Below are 17,893 nucleotides of genomic sequence, written 5' to 3' on the forward strand. Positions count from 1 at the left end.
TTTTGCAGATGTAAACAAGTTAAGTCAAGGTCATACTAAATTAGGGTGAATCCCTAATCCAATACACCTGGTGACTACACAAGGCGAGGAGAGAAACAGAGAAACACACAAAGGGGAAAACCACATGTGAAGATGGAGGCAAAGATTGGGTTAGTGCAGCTGCAAGCCAAGAAATGCCAACAAACACCAGAAACAAAGAGAAAGGCATGAACAAATTCACTGCTAGAGTCTTTAGAAAGAGCCTGGTGCTGCTCACACCTTGATTTCAGACATCTAGCCTCCAGAACTGTGAGACAATAAATTTCTTTTGTTTTAATTCACCCAGTTATGGTGATTTGTTAGGACAGCCCTACAAAACTAATGTAAGTGCCAACAGCAAAGAGAAAACTGCAAATATGTCCAGAGAAAAAAGAAGATTCCTACAGAAAATCAGACTGGCACCAGACTTCCCATCATCAATACTGAATGCTAAAAGTCAGTAGAATAATGGCTTTAAAGACCAGATGGACAAAGATTTTGAACCTAAGAGTTCATGCCCATCTAAACTAAATATCAAATGTGATACCCAAATAAAAACATTTCTGAGCATACATGCAAGGCTCAGAAATTTTTCTCTGAACTCCTATGAAAATTTCTGCCGCCAGAAAATGAGAAAGGTATCCAAGCAAATGTCAATGTGAATTCAAGAAATCACTGCAACTGTGTGTAAATATGAAGAAGAGAATAAAACTAGAAACAAATGAAAGATCTGTTAGATACTAATGACTGGAAAATTCTCTTCTGGTTAGAAAAGTTTCAATATCACAGCACTATATTTGTCTCTAATATTTATACTGTGAAAAATATTTACACATTATGGTATTATAAAGTTCTGAAATTTTATTTTTAAACTTTATCAACCTATAAATTATAATTATACAATTATAATTCAAATTATATTTTAGAATAGAATGCAAGTCACAATTATAACAACGTAAAGCCTATAATCTATTAAGCAATAATCAGAACATAGAGTGGGGGAGAAGAGGTAAAAATAAAGGCAGTATTTTAATTTCTTTATTTTTCATACAGATGTTATTTAGAGCTGCTAAGTCAAGAGATGGATATATAAGAATATTATTTCAAGTTAAGATAGTCAATGCAACACTTTTTAAAAAATGAATGAAAATAGGAAGGAAAGAATGGAGGGGCAGAGAATGAGAATGAATGAATAAATCTGGCTTGTTTCACATAGTGAAAGGAAAGCACCAATAGTAGGCAACACTGAAGCTGAAAGAGACTTAAAAACTTCTTTAAAAATAAACAATTTTAGATACCAACACAAAAAGTTACCAATTTAAACAAGAGCTCAGGCTGAAGTTTTAGGGAAATAATAACACCCTTAAGACAACCCTAAACAATCAATTGCACCACTGCCTAGGTTCCCTAGTGAATGTTTTCCTCATATTCGTTATAAATGTCCCTTTTCCAAAGCATGCAATGTGTCTTTTATGCCTATCACTCATAGCAGAGCATCTGCTCTCCTGTCCCATCTGAAGGACAGACACTGCCAAGCTGCACATATTTTTATAAATACTTAATCCTGCACCGTGATCAAATCTTGGCAAGACTCTCATTCTTTTCTGGCTGCTTCACACATAAGCGGTTTGCTCTAAACAATTACTAGTCGGAGGACAATACTGCTTATATGCTATTTTCTAAGCAACAAAAATTATAAATCTTCAATATTGCTCAAAACATATTACAACCAGTCTCCACTACCATTGAAACAAATGGGGAAGAGGGAATTGGGATTTATCTCCCCTTTAGGAATCAGGGACATTAGATACAACCAACCAACAAATAAATATTGTTTCTCTGACTATAACCTACACAAAGAAGTGCTCTGTGAATATTTTTCTAATGAAACCAGTGGAAATGTAGCCCAATGGCAGAAATCAAAAAAATCTCACCCACCTTCCAGATTTCCAGACGCCCCTGTAAGCTGCAGACACTCTTCCACTGTGGCCAGCACCAGGGACAAACTGGGCTGAGACTCCAATATCCCAAATGTTGTTGGAAGGGATTTTTTGTTTTTTGTTTTTCTCAAAACTGTACCACTTTTAATTGGTATGTTCTAGTCTCCTGTCTTAGCACAAATTGCACAATATATAGGTAAAATATACTATTTTCTCATGCCCAAAGGTAAACTCTGGCCAAGGGCTATATCACAATCTCTGGGAAATAAAAGAAAATGAACTATTCAGAGCCCTGGCTGCTGTGGCTCACTGGATTGAGCGTCGGCCTGAGAGTCAAGTGTCGCTGGTTCGATTCCCAGGCAGGGCACATGACTAGGTTGCATGTCAGGTCCCCAGTTGAGGGCACGAGTGAGAGGCAACCACACAGTGATGTTTCTCTCCCTCTTTCCCCTTTCTCTAAAAATAAATAAATAAACAAACAAACATAGATAAAATTTTTTTTTTTAAGGAAAATAAACTATTCAATTGGGGAAAAGATAATTTGAGTTTTAAAAAAAGTGAGTCAGCTGCATAGATACTAATAAAAATTGTTCAAGCAAATGCAAAAATATTAATACCTATAAAAACATGGCCTGCAATAGATTCTCTGCACTATCAAAATATTATAAATACCAATTTGAAAGCAGAGTTTGACAATGCAAATTTGCCTTTCTGTATATTGTTTTAAAATTAAAGCAGAGAATAATTGTGAGTAGGAAAAGAACTAGAATATATTCTTGAAATTATGGGTTATTCCCTGTCTCCTCTTCCTCTCAAAAAAAAAAAAAAGGAACTAATGAATTTATTACAACTAGTCATTCTTCGGGCATGCAGCATTAACTCCAACTGTGCCCTGTAGTGGTCACATTCAAGTTTAAAAAAGAAATGCTATTACTCTGCTGCTGAGTTAGCATGCAACTGAGATACTGCCTTGCTGAGAGTAAGCATACGGGTTCCTTAAAAACTAAAAGGAGAGAGCATACGTTGTTATTATGCATTTATCTTTTGTAGAACTTTGCCTAGAGATAGCTGATTCTCTAAAATGAGCTATCTTTATTCACAGGTACTGTGATCATTGGGCTAATCTACTAATTAGCCTTATAAATCCTGAAAAACTCTCTGGATATGACAAGTCTTCACCATCATTTTAAGATGTAATCAAAATTATTTCTAATTATTATTCATTAAATATTGCATATTATGGTAAAAATTTTTAATTGGACAAAATTACTGATGGTATCTGCCAGACCAAAATGTCTGAGAGCACCCATATTACAGTGATGGGTGCCCTGGCAGGTAGGAAGAGAGGCAACAGAAAGTGTAAGCATTAATTAGAACGCTCGGTTGCTTGTCAAGCCCTGCTATACAGGCGCTCGAGAATAGCAGGGGCACCGGAAAGGTGTAATGGGCTAGGCAGAGAATGGCACCTTTTCTGTGTGATGTCAAAATATCCAGGATAAGTCTGTACTGAAGTACTAGAGTTTTTAAGTATGATGAACATTAAAGATATGAAATGCATCTTTCCCGTTTGGCACTCAAACTATACTAAATTAATCCCCAAACTGAATATAGAATATAATTTTATGGGTTATGCAAGAAGAAGTATTGGCACAGCTGACTAGTCATCTGGAAAAAATAAAGTTGATTGTATGCCCTGTACCTTACAACTCAATATATTCCAAATAACTCAAAATTGTAAATAGCCACAAGAAAAACACAAGGAGACAGAAAGCCCACAACCATGAAAATTCTCGATGGCAATTTAAAAAACACCCCAGAATGGTCAAGACATTCTGAAGACAAAAGAGAATGTAAAAAAACTAAAAGAAAATAAGTTTCTGCCTAAATAAATAAATAAAAATTCTGTGACGAATAATTAAGAAAAAAGTTACTTATAAACAATGAGTTCATTTGATAAAGGGCTATACAAATTATTTTAAAAAGAAAAACCTTTATAAAAAGTAAGCAAATTACAAGAAGTGACAGTTCATTGTAAAGGAAATAACAATGACTCGATCACTCAGAAAGCTTTTATTTTCATTCACAGAAAGAGACACACATTAAAACTGTAATATGTTTTACTTATAAGACTGGCAAAAATCTAAGGATTTGAGAACATTATCAAGGAGAAAGATACTCTCCTGCATTGCATGTGGCATGTAAATTGAACAATCTCTACAGAAGACAGTATCTGTTAACATTAAAATACCCAGAAATTCCACTCCTAAGTAGTTACCTTCTTCTGCCTCATGTGTAAAATGATTGGAAACTATAAATATCCAGCAATAGGGTTAAATAAATTAGAAGATAGGCACACTATAGAATACAACCAATGACAGAAGTAGAATATTCATTCATTTATCTGTAGTTACCCATTTATTTTATTCATGTAGTAAATATCCATTGCATATATACTGTATTCTAGGCACTGAGTCAGACTCTAGAACTTTATAACAGATGAGGTACTTAGTTTTGCTGCTTTGTGATTTCTATACATGTCCTATATACCCTGGAAGTATCAGAAATTCGTTCAGGGGAGGAAATATGGTTTGACAGACTGCATTTCCCCTACAATTAGAATAATGTCTTTCAGATAATAAAGGATTATTGTAAGTAAATATGTGGAAAACTTTTTAAGATTTTGTCCTATCTTGTAACTTATTCTGACTTAATTTTTTAAGTAATAAGTTTCTTAAATCATAATTACAGGAATGTATTATGTCAAATTCTTCTTACAATCAACTAGAATACCCTAAGTACATGAAAATAGATGTGTTTGTTTTAATAGAGACTGAATTTCTCTTCTCAAAGGGTTAATATTTTATACATGTTCAAATCTGGGAGGAACAATTGGCTTGAAGATTAATGCTGATAATTCAAACCATTTGTAAAAGATATTTTATAGCATTTCTATTTCAAAAAAAAATTATGTTGCCAACAAAGTACCCAATACTAATCCCTCAAGTGATTTTAAGATTATGAAACAGGTGGGACAAAATTCTTTTTTTTTTTAAGTGAAGTAATATGGAACTCATTCCTGGATGCTTTTTCTCAAAGTACTTCTTTTCTAAAAATGTTTTTATTTTTATTTTTTATTTAATAGAGAGGGGAAGGGAGGGATAGAGAGAGGAAGAGACACATCGATGTGAGAGAGAAGCATCAATTAGCTGCCCTCTGCAAGTGCCCTGACCTGGGAAAGAACACAGAGCCACAACCCAGGCACACACCCTGACCGGAACGGACCCTGCGACTTTTCAGTTTGTGGGATGGCACCCAACCAACTGTGCCATACTGGCCAGGGCTTTCTCAAAGTACTTCTAACATGTACTGTTGTATTTTATATAAATGAGTAAACTAAGGAGCAATAACTGACCAAGGGCACTAACATTCATCCATATCTTGTATCTTCAAGGTATAAAACAATGCAATGTTTGTTTAAACTCATTTGTGATAGCAGAGCATCACAAATGTCTGCTAGCATGTCAGTCTAAAAGGGGGTCAGGTCCTGGCTCTGTCCCCACCTGCCTGTGGGACCCTGAGTAAGTTACCTAACCTTACTAACTTCGTGGGCCCTTCTGCAAAATGGGGCTAAGAATTATGTCTACATCATAGGATCCACCACTAATAAACGCTCACTCTCTTGGCAAGCTAAGGGCTGATTCAGTCAGTGCTTTTTCTGATTTTTACTACCTTTTATATATATGTACAAATTTTAAAAGAATTAAGTGTTTTTGATGATAGATGAGTTGAACTAATATACTTAGGAGAACTTTAAAGTGTTATATAAAATGTAACTGCATTAGATATTTGTATTTACAAAAACATGTTTACCAATTTGTAAATGCACTGAAAACTTGCTTACTAACATTATTCTCTTGATTTTGTTATATTTTTCTTAAATGTGTATACTTTGTTTTCTTTAATATTATCAATTCTTACACATTTAAATTGTGTTCACTTTTAGTGCCTCTTTGTATTCTTAAAGAGTTGCTGAGACACAAAAGTGATTTTGCACCTGAATTATAAAACTTCACACGGATTCTTCCCCAGCAAGCTGAATTGCCATAGTTCTGGTTCATATGTTAGGGCTTCCTAAGATAGTACTTCTGGGGTAACATGGTATAGCATGAACTTCATACTCTAAAACCTGGATTTCAAACCCAACTCAACTACTTACCAATTGGGCAACTTATTTAACCTTCCCAAGCCTAAATTTCACGATCCCCCCAAAACCTAGTGCATCAGTCAACAAATACTTATTAAACTGCTTGTTCAGCACTGGACATTTTCAGGCCTTAAAAATCAGTGAATAAAGCAAAGTTCCTACTTTCATAGTTTACATTATAATGGGAGAGGCAGACAACAAAGGAGCAACAATAAATAAACAAAGAATCAAGGAAACAAGATGCTTTCAAATAGCAATAAGAGCTAGGAGGAAAATAAAAAAGTAAGATAGGATAAGGGATGAAAGAATCTGGGCACTCTGTGGGATGTACTGGGACACCTCACTGAGCATTTCATTTTTGAGCACGTGACAATCTGGGAGAAGAGGATTCCAACGGAGGGAACTGAGAATGCCAATGCCCTAAGACGAGAAAATGCCTGTTGTAGGTGAGAAAACAGAAATAAGACCAGCGTGGGTGGAGCAGTTTGTGGGCAGAGTGAGAAACTAGGAGAAGCATATTGAGCTCAGATGATGAGGGGCTTTCTAAGCCATGGTAAGGCATATAAATCTTAAGTGCAATGGAGAGTTTTAAGCGGGGGAATGATATGACCTAATTTACAATTCAAGATCACTCTAACTGCTATGGAGCAAGGCAGGAGGGGAGGCAGGGATTTCAGTAAAGAGACGTCTGCAATTCATGTCAGACAATGGCGGATTTGGACAAGTTTGTCACACAAGACAAAGAAAAAAATATGTGTTTAGGAAGTGGAACCCAGAGAATCTGCTCTTGTGTTTAATGGGAGTGAGGAAAAGGAAAGACTTAAATGTGACCCTTAGGTTTTTTAAAAAGAGTTAATTGGAAAATAGATATTCTTTACAGTGAGACAACAATCTGTCTCTTGCAATGGTCATATACTAGTTAAAACCGACTCTTAGGAAGCTGTAAAAGTCCATTCTTACCTTCAAATGTTGGGAGATAATCATTATGTTCCCTTCAGATATTGCTTGTCTAAATATTTCAAGTGTTTTCAATCACTACTTCAGTAAGATGGGTTTAGATCCCTTTACTACCATTGATGCTCACTTCTGAATGCCGTTAATTTTGGTTACATGTTTTTCCATGGTCAGTATTCACCAATAAAAAAAGATGCGGTCTAACCAACACAAAGTAGAATTTGCTTTTCACCTTATTCATCCTAGACAATATTTTTCCACTAATTTTTTTTGCATTTTTAATAGTTTTTTTTATTGTATTTTTCCATCACCATTTGTCCCTCTTATTCCTTCTCCCACGCCCACCCCAATCTCCTTGGCAATCACCATCCTGTGTTGTCTGTTAATTTGGACAGGCACTTTAGAATTATTGTCTCTCAAGATCTAACAGAGGAGATAAGATGCAGACTTCTGATGATATAAGCTAGAATAAAATGGAGACGATAAGAAAAATGTAAGGGACAAACAACAAGTGGATATGGGGTCAGGAATGGCTTTTAAGGTGGAATCTGAGTAATGGAAAAGATGCTGAGAGATGGCAGTGGTGGAAACTGGAAAAAGACAAGAGTTCTAGTGTCAGCAATGCATGGAACATAATGGTTCAGTGTGCTGTCACAGAGCAGGAGTGTGAGTGCCAGTGAGCAGCGAGGTCAGAAGGGAGGAAGCAGGGATTGTGTTGTGGAAGCACTAATGTTGCAATGAGCAATCCATCCTTACTTTGTTGGGCAAAGGGACGCCGCTGAAGGATGGGTCTCTCTTGCTGTAACAGGTAGAATTTCACTTCAAGATTACTCGGGTAGCAGTTTGTTTAAATGAGGAAAGAGAGGAAAGAGCACTGAACTCCTACACAGGTCTAGGAAGGAAGAAATAAGCGCTTACACAAGGCCTCTATGGAGAGGTACAAACGCAGAGGAACAGTAGGAACAGAATTTCCAGAGCTTTGTTACTAGTCACATGGATAATAAAAACACGGAAGAGGAAAAAAGAAAAATGCCTTCTCACAGAGATGAAACTGAGATTTTATACCAAAATATCCCTATTCAAAACCTCTCTTGATTATAGATTTAGAGATTTTTTAAAAATATATTTCATACAATACTTCCCATCACAGGTCTTCATAGAATACAAAAAGTAACTAAAATTTCCTGTTAAATCATAAGGTTTTTGGCTGGTAGAGAAAATGGCAGAAAGTGAAATCTTAGAGCTTAGAAATAAAAGATATCTTTAAACTAATGTAGTTTCAGAGACTATTTTAAATCCCCAAAGCTCTGCTATCCTACTACGCAGGAAGTGACTGCTCAAGGAAAGCCCCTGAGGTCAGCACACAGAAGCAAGCACAGCATGGAACCTCACTTGTGCTTCCAAGTTCCTTGCATCTTGGTTTCTCGATGTTGTGAATGGCATGCCGTCTATGTTCTGTGTACGGCCAACTGGTGCCTTCCCCCATTGCATTTGCTAAATACTGAGGGAGGAAGAAGAGGAGGGAAAGAAAGGAAGAGGAGAAGGAGAGAGAAAAAGGAAGAAGAGGAAGAGGGGAGACTTCCTTAATGTAAATATAGAAATATACGTGGCAGCTGAGACAATGCATTCCCGTGGGAAAAAAATATCATATTCCTTTGCTTTTCCTTTGAATTTTGTCTTTTAATGGTTGGTCTATTTCCCAGCTGATTTTATCCAAATAAAAAATTTAATAGTGTTTTCTTATAACTTGAAAAGTACATTATTAAAAGCTCTTAAGTTATGTAGAAGCATGAACAACAGGAGCGGATTCATCTGTAATTCCCCCACTCAGAGATAACCAATGTTAATATTTTATTTATAGCCTTCTGGGCATTTTGCTGTATGTATCTTTTTAAAATAAAAACTAGGTTCTCTTCCACGTCCTTCTTTATTTTTGACACATATTATGGCCTCTGCCTTGATTTCTTTCCTTCCCTTTTTGAACCACTCAGTCCTGAAACTTGAAGAAAGATCCAAGCTCAGTGTCAGCACTGGGCAAGGAGCACACTAGGAGAGGAGGTGGTCCAGGGTGCAGGAGCTAACAGAGCAGTGAACGTGCCTGTGTGGAAGCCTGCCTGGAGTGCAGAGTCCAAACATGAGTAGGGTGAGGAGGGCACCCACATTGAAGGAGTGTCAGGGTGACACTCCTGGCACGGTGTCAAAGGTGCTGAAGATGTTCCTGTGACTGAGAGACCACGCACAGAGGCCAGGCTAGGTGATGGCTCTCAGAGCAGCAAGCATCCTGACTCCGGTCATGGGAGCCCCCCTGGGAGGGGGTCAGAAGCCAGCCTGCCGGAGGACGCATCCCTGTGGGGTGTGGCCCTACATGGGTGGCCTAAGCCCAGTGAGCTGTGTGGGAGGAAGGGGTCCTAGGTTTGGAAGCATCGAAGTTATTAGTTTAAGGAAAACCAGCATGCTTGTGTGTTACAGGCCACTGAGTCGGCTCCAACGGCCACTCTACGGATAGGTCATATCCACAGTGTCCCGTCCAAAATAGCCCTGATTAGCTCTGTAGACTTATACCAATGGCTTCTTTTATGGAGTCAACCCATCTGGGGTTTGGTCTTCCTCTTTTCCTGCTAACTCCTCCTTTTCCCAGCATCATCGTCTTTTCCAAAGGACCCTGCCCTCTCATGATGTCTCCAAAGTCGGTTTTGTCATTTTTGCCTCCAGCAATGTTCCAGCACACTTACAAGCTGAGTTTTTCAATCCAGGAATAGTATATCTCTCCATTTATTAAAACCTTTTCTATCCCTCAACATAGTACTATAATATATTCTCTTATATTTCTTAAGCTTTCCCCTAAGTATTTAATATTTTTATTGTTATTGTGAATGATATATTTTTCACAGTGCATTCTTTTTTCTTATACAAAAAGCTATCAAGCTTAATACTTATTTATAATTAATCACCTAGATAAGCCTTATTAACTACTTAGTTCTAATAATTTTCAATTGATCCTCTTGGGTTATAACTGTTTTTTTTTTTTTTTAATTCATTCTACTTAAAGTTAAGTAGTCATTACATTTTGTAACACTTAGGTATGGGGAAAAAACTTAAAACAATGTAAAATGGTCATTAATTAGTTAAACCATTTATTCACTTATCAAATATTTACTGAGCACATATAACCCTAGCCAAGTTACCTTATCTAGATAATTCTGCTTCTACAATTGCAAAACATAAATAATCAATAAGCTATCTAAGGATTAAATAAGATAATAAATGTAAATTGCTTAGCACGGCACATGGTAAGTGCTCAACAAATGTCAGCAGTAATGGCACACACTATAAGCTGCCCTTCCCAGTGCCTCAGGATCCCCCTTAGAGAGAGAACGGTCAAGCTCCTCCAATTTTAAGTCTAGCCAAGTCTGTATTTCTTTTTCCTCCTTCGCTCTGTCACCCATAGAGTGGCCCTAATTAACTTAAAAAAAAATAAAGGAAAAAAGAGAGAAATTTATAAGAAATTCTTTCTAGAAGTTACTAATCTATGCCATTTATAATTTCTGAAGCTTTTTACATATAATAAACCCTCAATAAATACTGATGGATTTCAAACAAAATTAGAAAACTAAAACACCCTCAAATAGTCCAACCACCATATGAAGGTATTAGTAAGTCAGGCTACTCAATAGATAAGTCAAGAATGAAATATGAGATAGTTAAACTAAACCCATTCTTATAAAATCTCACTGAGCTGGCTTAAAATGACATATGCAACATTACATTTAAATTTAGAAATAGAACAATTAATAAAATAAATACATTTTTAAATATTTTTAAAGAAATACAATAATTATATTCTACTCCCCCAAATTATGTAATACTCAGAATTGTTTGCTGATCATTGCTGCTCACCTTTGCAGAAACTATACCCGCTTTCTTATTAAGTTGTGAACTGAAAAGCCGCTTGTATTCCCTATTAGCCAAAAGGCTGATTTCTTTAACAAAATGTAAAATAAGTAAAATCTAACAGTCTGACTTACCCACTTCAGCCAAAGTTCTAATACAGGACTCCACTGAGGCTTTCTGTGCTGGATTTGGCCAGGTGCAATTGTAAATTCTGAAGGCAGATTGCAGCAGCTGAATGAAAACTGGCTGATGTGTCTGAAAACAGAAAGAAGGCCAATAGGCCACTAACCCATTAACACACCTGATATAGCATCTATGCATTATCAAAAAGACTCATCAAAATAAAACACAATACCACCTTTTAGTTTCAGAGCTATTTAATGCATAGTCATTCAAAAAATATTTATTATGTACCAACTTCATGACAAATCAATTATTTGTATTTTAACTATATTCTTAATTAGAAATAATATGGCATTTCTTGAAGTCAATGACATGAATGTAAGTATATTTTTTATAATATCTGGTTTATTTAGCAGTATAAATAGAGAGAAGGTGTTCTGGATTTATTTGATTGATTGATTGCATGTTTTGGTTTCACATAATGGGTAAGCAGAGGAAACAACAATTTTGAAATGGTTCTATTGAACTGTTTTAAAGTTTTTCCTAAAGAAAGTATAACTGAAATAATATTTTTATAAGAGCAATACCCAAACATTGTAAAATATTTGGAAACTATAGAAATGAAAATCACCAATAATCCTACTACATAAAGATAATCAGTATCAAAATTTTGAAGATACAGTAGTCCCTCTCTATATTGCGGTTCACTTATCGCAGCCTCACTGTATAGCAGGATTTTAAAAAATATTATATTTAATTATTTATCACAGGTTTTTCACTATATCACGGGATTTTGCAGTACTGTGTACACATGTTGTTAAAGTTATGTAGGTTTAAGAGTGTAGAATATGTTTAAGAACATAAGTAGTGTTTATAAAAGTGTGGAAAAGGTTAATAAGGGAGTGGGAAAGGTTAATAAGGGACTGGGAACAGTTTATAAATGTGTAGGAAGGGTTTATAAAGCCTTAAAATATATATAAATACTAAAATAAATGTAAGGTTCCTACTTCGCAGATTTTCGCCTATAGGGGGGGCGTCTAGAAGGTAATACCCGTGATAAGTGAGGGAATACTGTACTTACTTAGCTGAGTTCTTCCATGTCTATATGCATGTAAACTTGGGTGACACTATAAGGCAATTCTGTAGCCTGTTTCACTCGCTTTTACATCATGATCATTTTCATAATCATTAATATTTCTTTTAAAACAATTTTTAGTAAGCCATATTACAGATACACTGTAATTTATTTAGCTATTCCCCTATTTGTGGTAGATGTTAATTTTTACCTTTATAAATACTTTAATGAAAATTTTGCTATATAAAATCCTGCTAATTCTTTCAGGATAAATTACTGAAGTAGAATCACTGTGTCAAAATGCCTGTCCATTTAAAGAATTATTTAATTTAGTTCACCATTCAGCAAACAGTCAATACACAATATGAAATTTCCTATTATGCGTAGAGAGAGCAAGAATAATTTAACTTAACTTGAAGATCGGGCGTCTTTATTTGAAATAAAGTTTGGTACACTCAGAAAGGAAAATAAACAGTAATTAATATGAGAAAAGAGTAATCTTCAGAAATATAGAAAATGTCTTCTTTATCAGATTAAAGTTTTTCCCTACTCAACTACAGTAAGTAAACTCTGTGTGAAAGAAAGCTTTTGCATTTGTTTGTTTAAGTTACCTGGAGGCTGGTACTGTTGTCTGAAAAAGGAGAGTTAAAGAAGCCGCTCACTATGTTCATTATGGACTCAGTAACGCACTTCTCCAGGAAAATGTCTGCGTGTTTCCTGTCTGTGGTTGTGTTGCAAACCTGGTGGTAAAAATAAAATGACACATTCTATCACATCTTTGAGTAATAACTGGGACGTTCTAAAAATTGTCCAGAAATGGTTGTTTATAACATTTCTTCTGCTTTTGAAATGGTGGTTTATAGCTGTATACATCTTCACTTATAATACAAAGCAAAACAGAAAGCTAAAATAATCTTGACTTTTTAATCCACATTTTGATCTGGGAAGCATGGGCGTGTGAATTTGTGGGTTTGCTTCTCAGGGTAGGCAAAGCAAAGAGAGACCATACCAGAGCTGAGGAAAAATCAGACAAGAACACAAACTCTGATCTTTACATGGGATTTAATTGATAATTTTGCTAAACAAACTGTCAACTTCCAAGTACGTCAGGGCAAATTTCAAAAGCTAAGATGCATGATTAAACACAAATGAAATAAAGAAAACATGGGTGATGAACAGGCAAGAAGCGGAGCGATAAAAAGAAGGCGGAGGGGGAGAGCACACAGTGTGGAAAAACTGGGCAGAGTAAGAAAGTAAGTATTCACAAAATTATGGTGGGTAAATATTATGGTGGCCATATGTTCCAGATGTTTCAGTAAGGTGATTAATCAAAAGAAGAAGTAAATGTAACTTAGTGTAATATAGCTTTAAAAACTTTTACACAAATAAATGTACAAAAGAGAAATATTCCCTTCTCAAACCATGTTTCCCAATGTTTTGGTTTGGAAAATAACTGTATTTGCCGAATGGAGGTAGAAAGAGCTTCCAAGTTAATTACCATCGGGGCAATTCACTTTTTCCTTATCTGTCAAATGACTTCTATCTGACAAGGTTCTATCACAAGTAATTTCATAGAATTATTGTAGGGAACAGTGCAATTAAAGGAAATAAATTATGTCAAATTACATAATCTTTTCATTATCAGTCCAGCTTGTAACATAGCATGTGGCATAACAAGACATTCAATAAATGTTGTAAAATGAATGAATCAGTTAATTTTTAAAATGGAAGAATAGAAAGGACTATTATTTTGTTTTAGGTTAACTTTGGGTTAGGCTATATTTGTGGAACATCTAACCAAGAACTAAAATTTAATGTGGTTCCAGAACTAATATAAAATTGATTTTCCCATGATGGATATGAAGTAGGATTTATTACATTTAGTATCTTTCCAGCACTTGCTTTTATAGTGAAATTTTCTGATTTGTAAGATAAAAATATATTAAAGTGGAGTAAGTAGCAGAGCAATTCTGCCATAACCAGCCCAAATAACCCTCTTCCTGATCCAGTGACATTTCAAAGAATTGTGTGGTGCTCTCCAGAGCTATTGTAGTGTCACACAGCATTACCTACAAATACACACTTGCTGAAGAGCCAATAGGATTTGCTTTAGTCAATGGATTAATAAATGTGATTTCATTCTAGATAAAGGCTTCCCTCAAAATCCTGGGTAATAAAGTCTAGGTTTAAATTTTTTTTTCTTAAATAAAGTAGCCAAATGTCAGAAAAATGAAATAAATTATTATTGTACAGACAAGGATATTCTGTTGATGAGCTGGCAAAGTTTTGAGCAATAAAATAAGACACAATTTGTAAATTATTATATGTTTATTACACTGAATATATGTTTGCCTTCATTTCAGCACAACCACTAAATCTATAACTATAAATCAAGAATTATTTCTGATTAATGTTCAATTGTAATAACTTTAAAGAGCACATAATTTGAATATATCTTCATCACAATATAAATAAAGTGTAATTATTTTTAAAGTTTGTATAATTTGGATACATTATCATTAGAAATAGAAATTAAGGAGAATGTAAGAGATGATTCTATAAAGTCTGAGTAAAACAAATCTTAGCATTTAAGTACTATTTTTCATTTAGATCACCTCCACTTATTTAATATAAAGAAGAAAATACCCTACAAAAGAAAAGGACATTCTATATTTTTTGTTCTAGTTTTTTACTGAAGTCCTTCTATCAGCTCTACACACATCTTGCCTCCTAGTTAACTCTTAAGCTATCTGGATACTGCTAGAGAAGACCTGATTTCTACATTGGTTAATTTTTTTGCCATACTGATGTCCAGCTGTCCTCCAAACATTCACTGAATTGTGATTTCTTGCCTCATTCTTAGGCTATTTAACATTTGCTGTATAGTATGTCACTAGTCATTATTTAAATCTTCACCCGTATTTCTGCTCCATGCCATGTGCCATCATTTTTAAGTATTTTAATCCAACTCTGTAAGAATGAAATGATTATAATTTGTAATTTGTTTCACAAGTTGAAAAACAAATTCACCTTTCCCAAGAAAAAATAAATTCACATTTTAAAATATTTTCCGTCTCCTACTTCCAGATAATTTTACTATAGGTTTGTCAAATGTGATGGACTTTCCCTTAGGGACATAAATTATTAAAACCTAATATTGGTTTAGGAGTAAATAAAGTCCCTACTCTATTAGGCCCTTATTCTAATCAGAAAAAACATACAATAGACAAATTAATAAATATATAAATAAGTGGTAAAAGCGGAGCAAACTATAGACTGTAGAGAAAAGTAAAGAAGGGCAAGCAGTATTGGGAATGCTGCAGGAGGAGAGGGTGTGGTCAAAGATTACTGTTTCATTTAAATTGTTTGGGGGAGGTCTCTGCATGAGGCGACATTTTAACCAAGAACTGAAGGAAGTGAGGAAACAGCCATGGAGGTTTCTAGAAAAAGAGCAAGTAAAAATCTGTCCCTAACAGTAGACTATAAGCCCCAGGATACCAGGAACTAGTCTGACTTGCTCACCACTGCACACAATGAGCACCTCTGCACACAGTAGAAATTTAAAATCATTTATTGAAAAAACAAATATTAAGTGAAATTTCGAGATGTAATTATGCCTTACATTTCTTCCCTTGCCTATAGGATGGCTCTTGTCTCTTCGGCTCTAAAAATAACTGCTACTCTGCCAAAAACAACAGACTGGGTTAAATAAGTTATCATACGCTAGAGTAGTGCTCCAACAGGACTTTCTGCAGTGATGGAAATCTTCTGTCTCTATGACGTCCAGGACAGTAACCACTAGATAGATGCATGTACTCTCTGAGCACTTGAAATGTGGCTGGTGCTCTGAGGAACTGGAATTTTTATTTTATTTAATTTTACCTAATCAAAATGTAAATGTAAATGTAGCATGTCACTACTCAACAGGATAGGGCAGCTCTAGTGCCAGTACAGACCAAGGAATACAAATCCTAAGGATCATTTCTGGATTGCCTATAGACAGTAAAAAAAAATTTTTTTAAGTATCTGAAGTGACATGGCATATTTATAGACCAAGGAATACAAATTCTATTCCACAAATGTTTTACAGGGTGGGGCAAAAGTGATTTACACTTGTGAATATGCAAAACACAGTGTTTATTCTTGAATTATTATTATTAATTATTGTCATATATTTCTATATAAACAACTGTAAACCTACTTTTGCCCCAGTCTGTATTTACTTGTTATCCATCGTTGAACAAAATATATAAAAATTACTACCCTAATGAAGTTTACATTATTAATTTAACAATCCAGGGGAATGCAAACTACAGCCCACAGGTCAAATCTAGTCATATCCATTCATTTATATCTTATCTATGGCTCCTTGCCCATTACAGATTGTTGTAACAGTTGTGATAGTGGCCTGAAAGTTGAAACATTAACTGTCTTGCTCTTTATGGAAAGAGTTTGCTCAATCATGGAAATCATCAATTGCTTCCCTACTAATGGTTAATATCTTTATTGTACAAGGCCTGTACTAACAAATTCAAGAAAACTGAAATCATATCAAGCATCTTCTTGGACCACAAGGGCTTGAAAATAGAAACTAACCTCAAGAAAAAAACAAAAACTTTCAAATACATGGAGGCTGAATAATATGTTATTAAATAATGAATGAGTTAACACTGAGATCAAGGAAGAAATCAAAAGTATCTGGAAACAAATGAAAATGAACACACAACAACCCAAAACCTAGGAGGCACAGCAAAGGCAGTCCTGAGAAGGAAGTTCATAGCAAAACAGACCTACCTAAGGAAAATAAAGTCTCATATAAACAACCTAACCCTACATCTAAAACAACTAGAGGAACAACAACAAACAAATCCCAGAGTGGAGAGAAGGAAATAAATAAGCAAGATCAGAACAGTATTTAATGACATAGAGCCTAAAAAAACAATTCAAAGGTTCTTTGAAAAGGTAAAGAAAAATGACAAACCATTAACCAGAATCATCAACAAAAATAGAGAGAGAACCCAAATAAGATCAGAAATGAAAGAGAAGTAACAACTGATACCACAGAAATATAAAAATTTTAAGAAATTACTATGAAAAATTATTTGCCAAGAAATTGCACAACCTGGGTGAAATGGATAAATTTCTAGAAACATACAATCTTCCAAAATTGAATCAGAAAGAAGCAGAAAACCTGAATAGACCAATAACAATTAGCAAAAATGAAGCAGTAATCAAAAAACTACCAACACACAAAAATCCTGGACCAGATGGCTTCACAGGAGAATTTTATCAAACATTCAAAGAAATAACACCTATTCTTCTCAAACTATTCCAAATCATTCAAGAAGAGGGAAGAGTCCCCAACTCTTTTTACAAGGCCAGTATTATCTTACTCCTAAAATCAGATAAAGACAGAGCATAGAAAGAAAATTATATGTCAATATCTCTGATGAATATAGATACTAAAATCCTCAACAAAATACTAGCAAACTGGATCCAACAATACATTAAAAAGATCACACACCATGGTCAAATGGGATTTATTCCAGGGATGCAAAGATAGTCCAATACTCACAAATCAATAATGTGATACATCACATAAACAAAATAAAAGACAAAAATCACATGATCATATCAATAGTTGCAGAAAAAGCATTTAATAAAGTCCAACACCCATTTATGATAAAA

At 34.9% G+C, this 17,893-nt stretch overlaps 1 protein-coding gene across 1 annotated transcript in view; it reads right to left on the bottom strand.

The window, feature by feature from the left end:
- The window catches only part of ITPR2 (inositol 1,4,5-trisphosphate receptor type 2), a 438,944-nt gene that overhangs the window by 208,294 nt on the left and 212,757 nt on the right, over nucleotides 1–17,893 (bottom strand). The window contains exons 33-34 of the mRNA XM_090272941.1: nucleotides 12,817–12,945; nucleotides 11,142–11,262 (exon numbers count right to left, since the gene is read on the bottom strand). Coding sequence (XP_090129067.1) covers nucleotides 11,142–11,262; nucleotides 12,817–12,945 — 250 coding nt within the window. The remainder of the gene's footprint in view (nucleotides 1–11,141; nucleotides 11,263–12,816; nucleotides 12,946–17,893) is intronic.

This window comes from Furipterus horrens, unplaced genomic scaffold, assembly GCF_987537825.1.
Source record: "Furipterus horrens unplaced genomic scaffold, mFurHor1.1.pri manual_scaffold_4, whole genome shotgun sequence".
Taxonomy (NCBI): Eukaryota; Metazoa; Chordata; class Mammalia; order Chiroptera; family Furipteridae; genus Furipterus; species Furipterus horrens.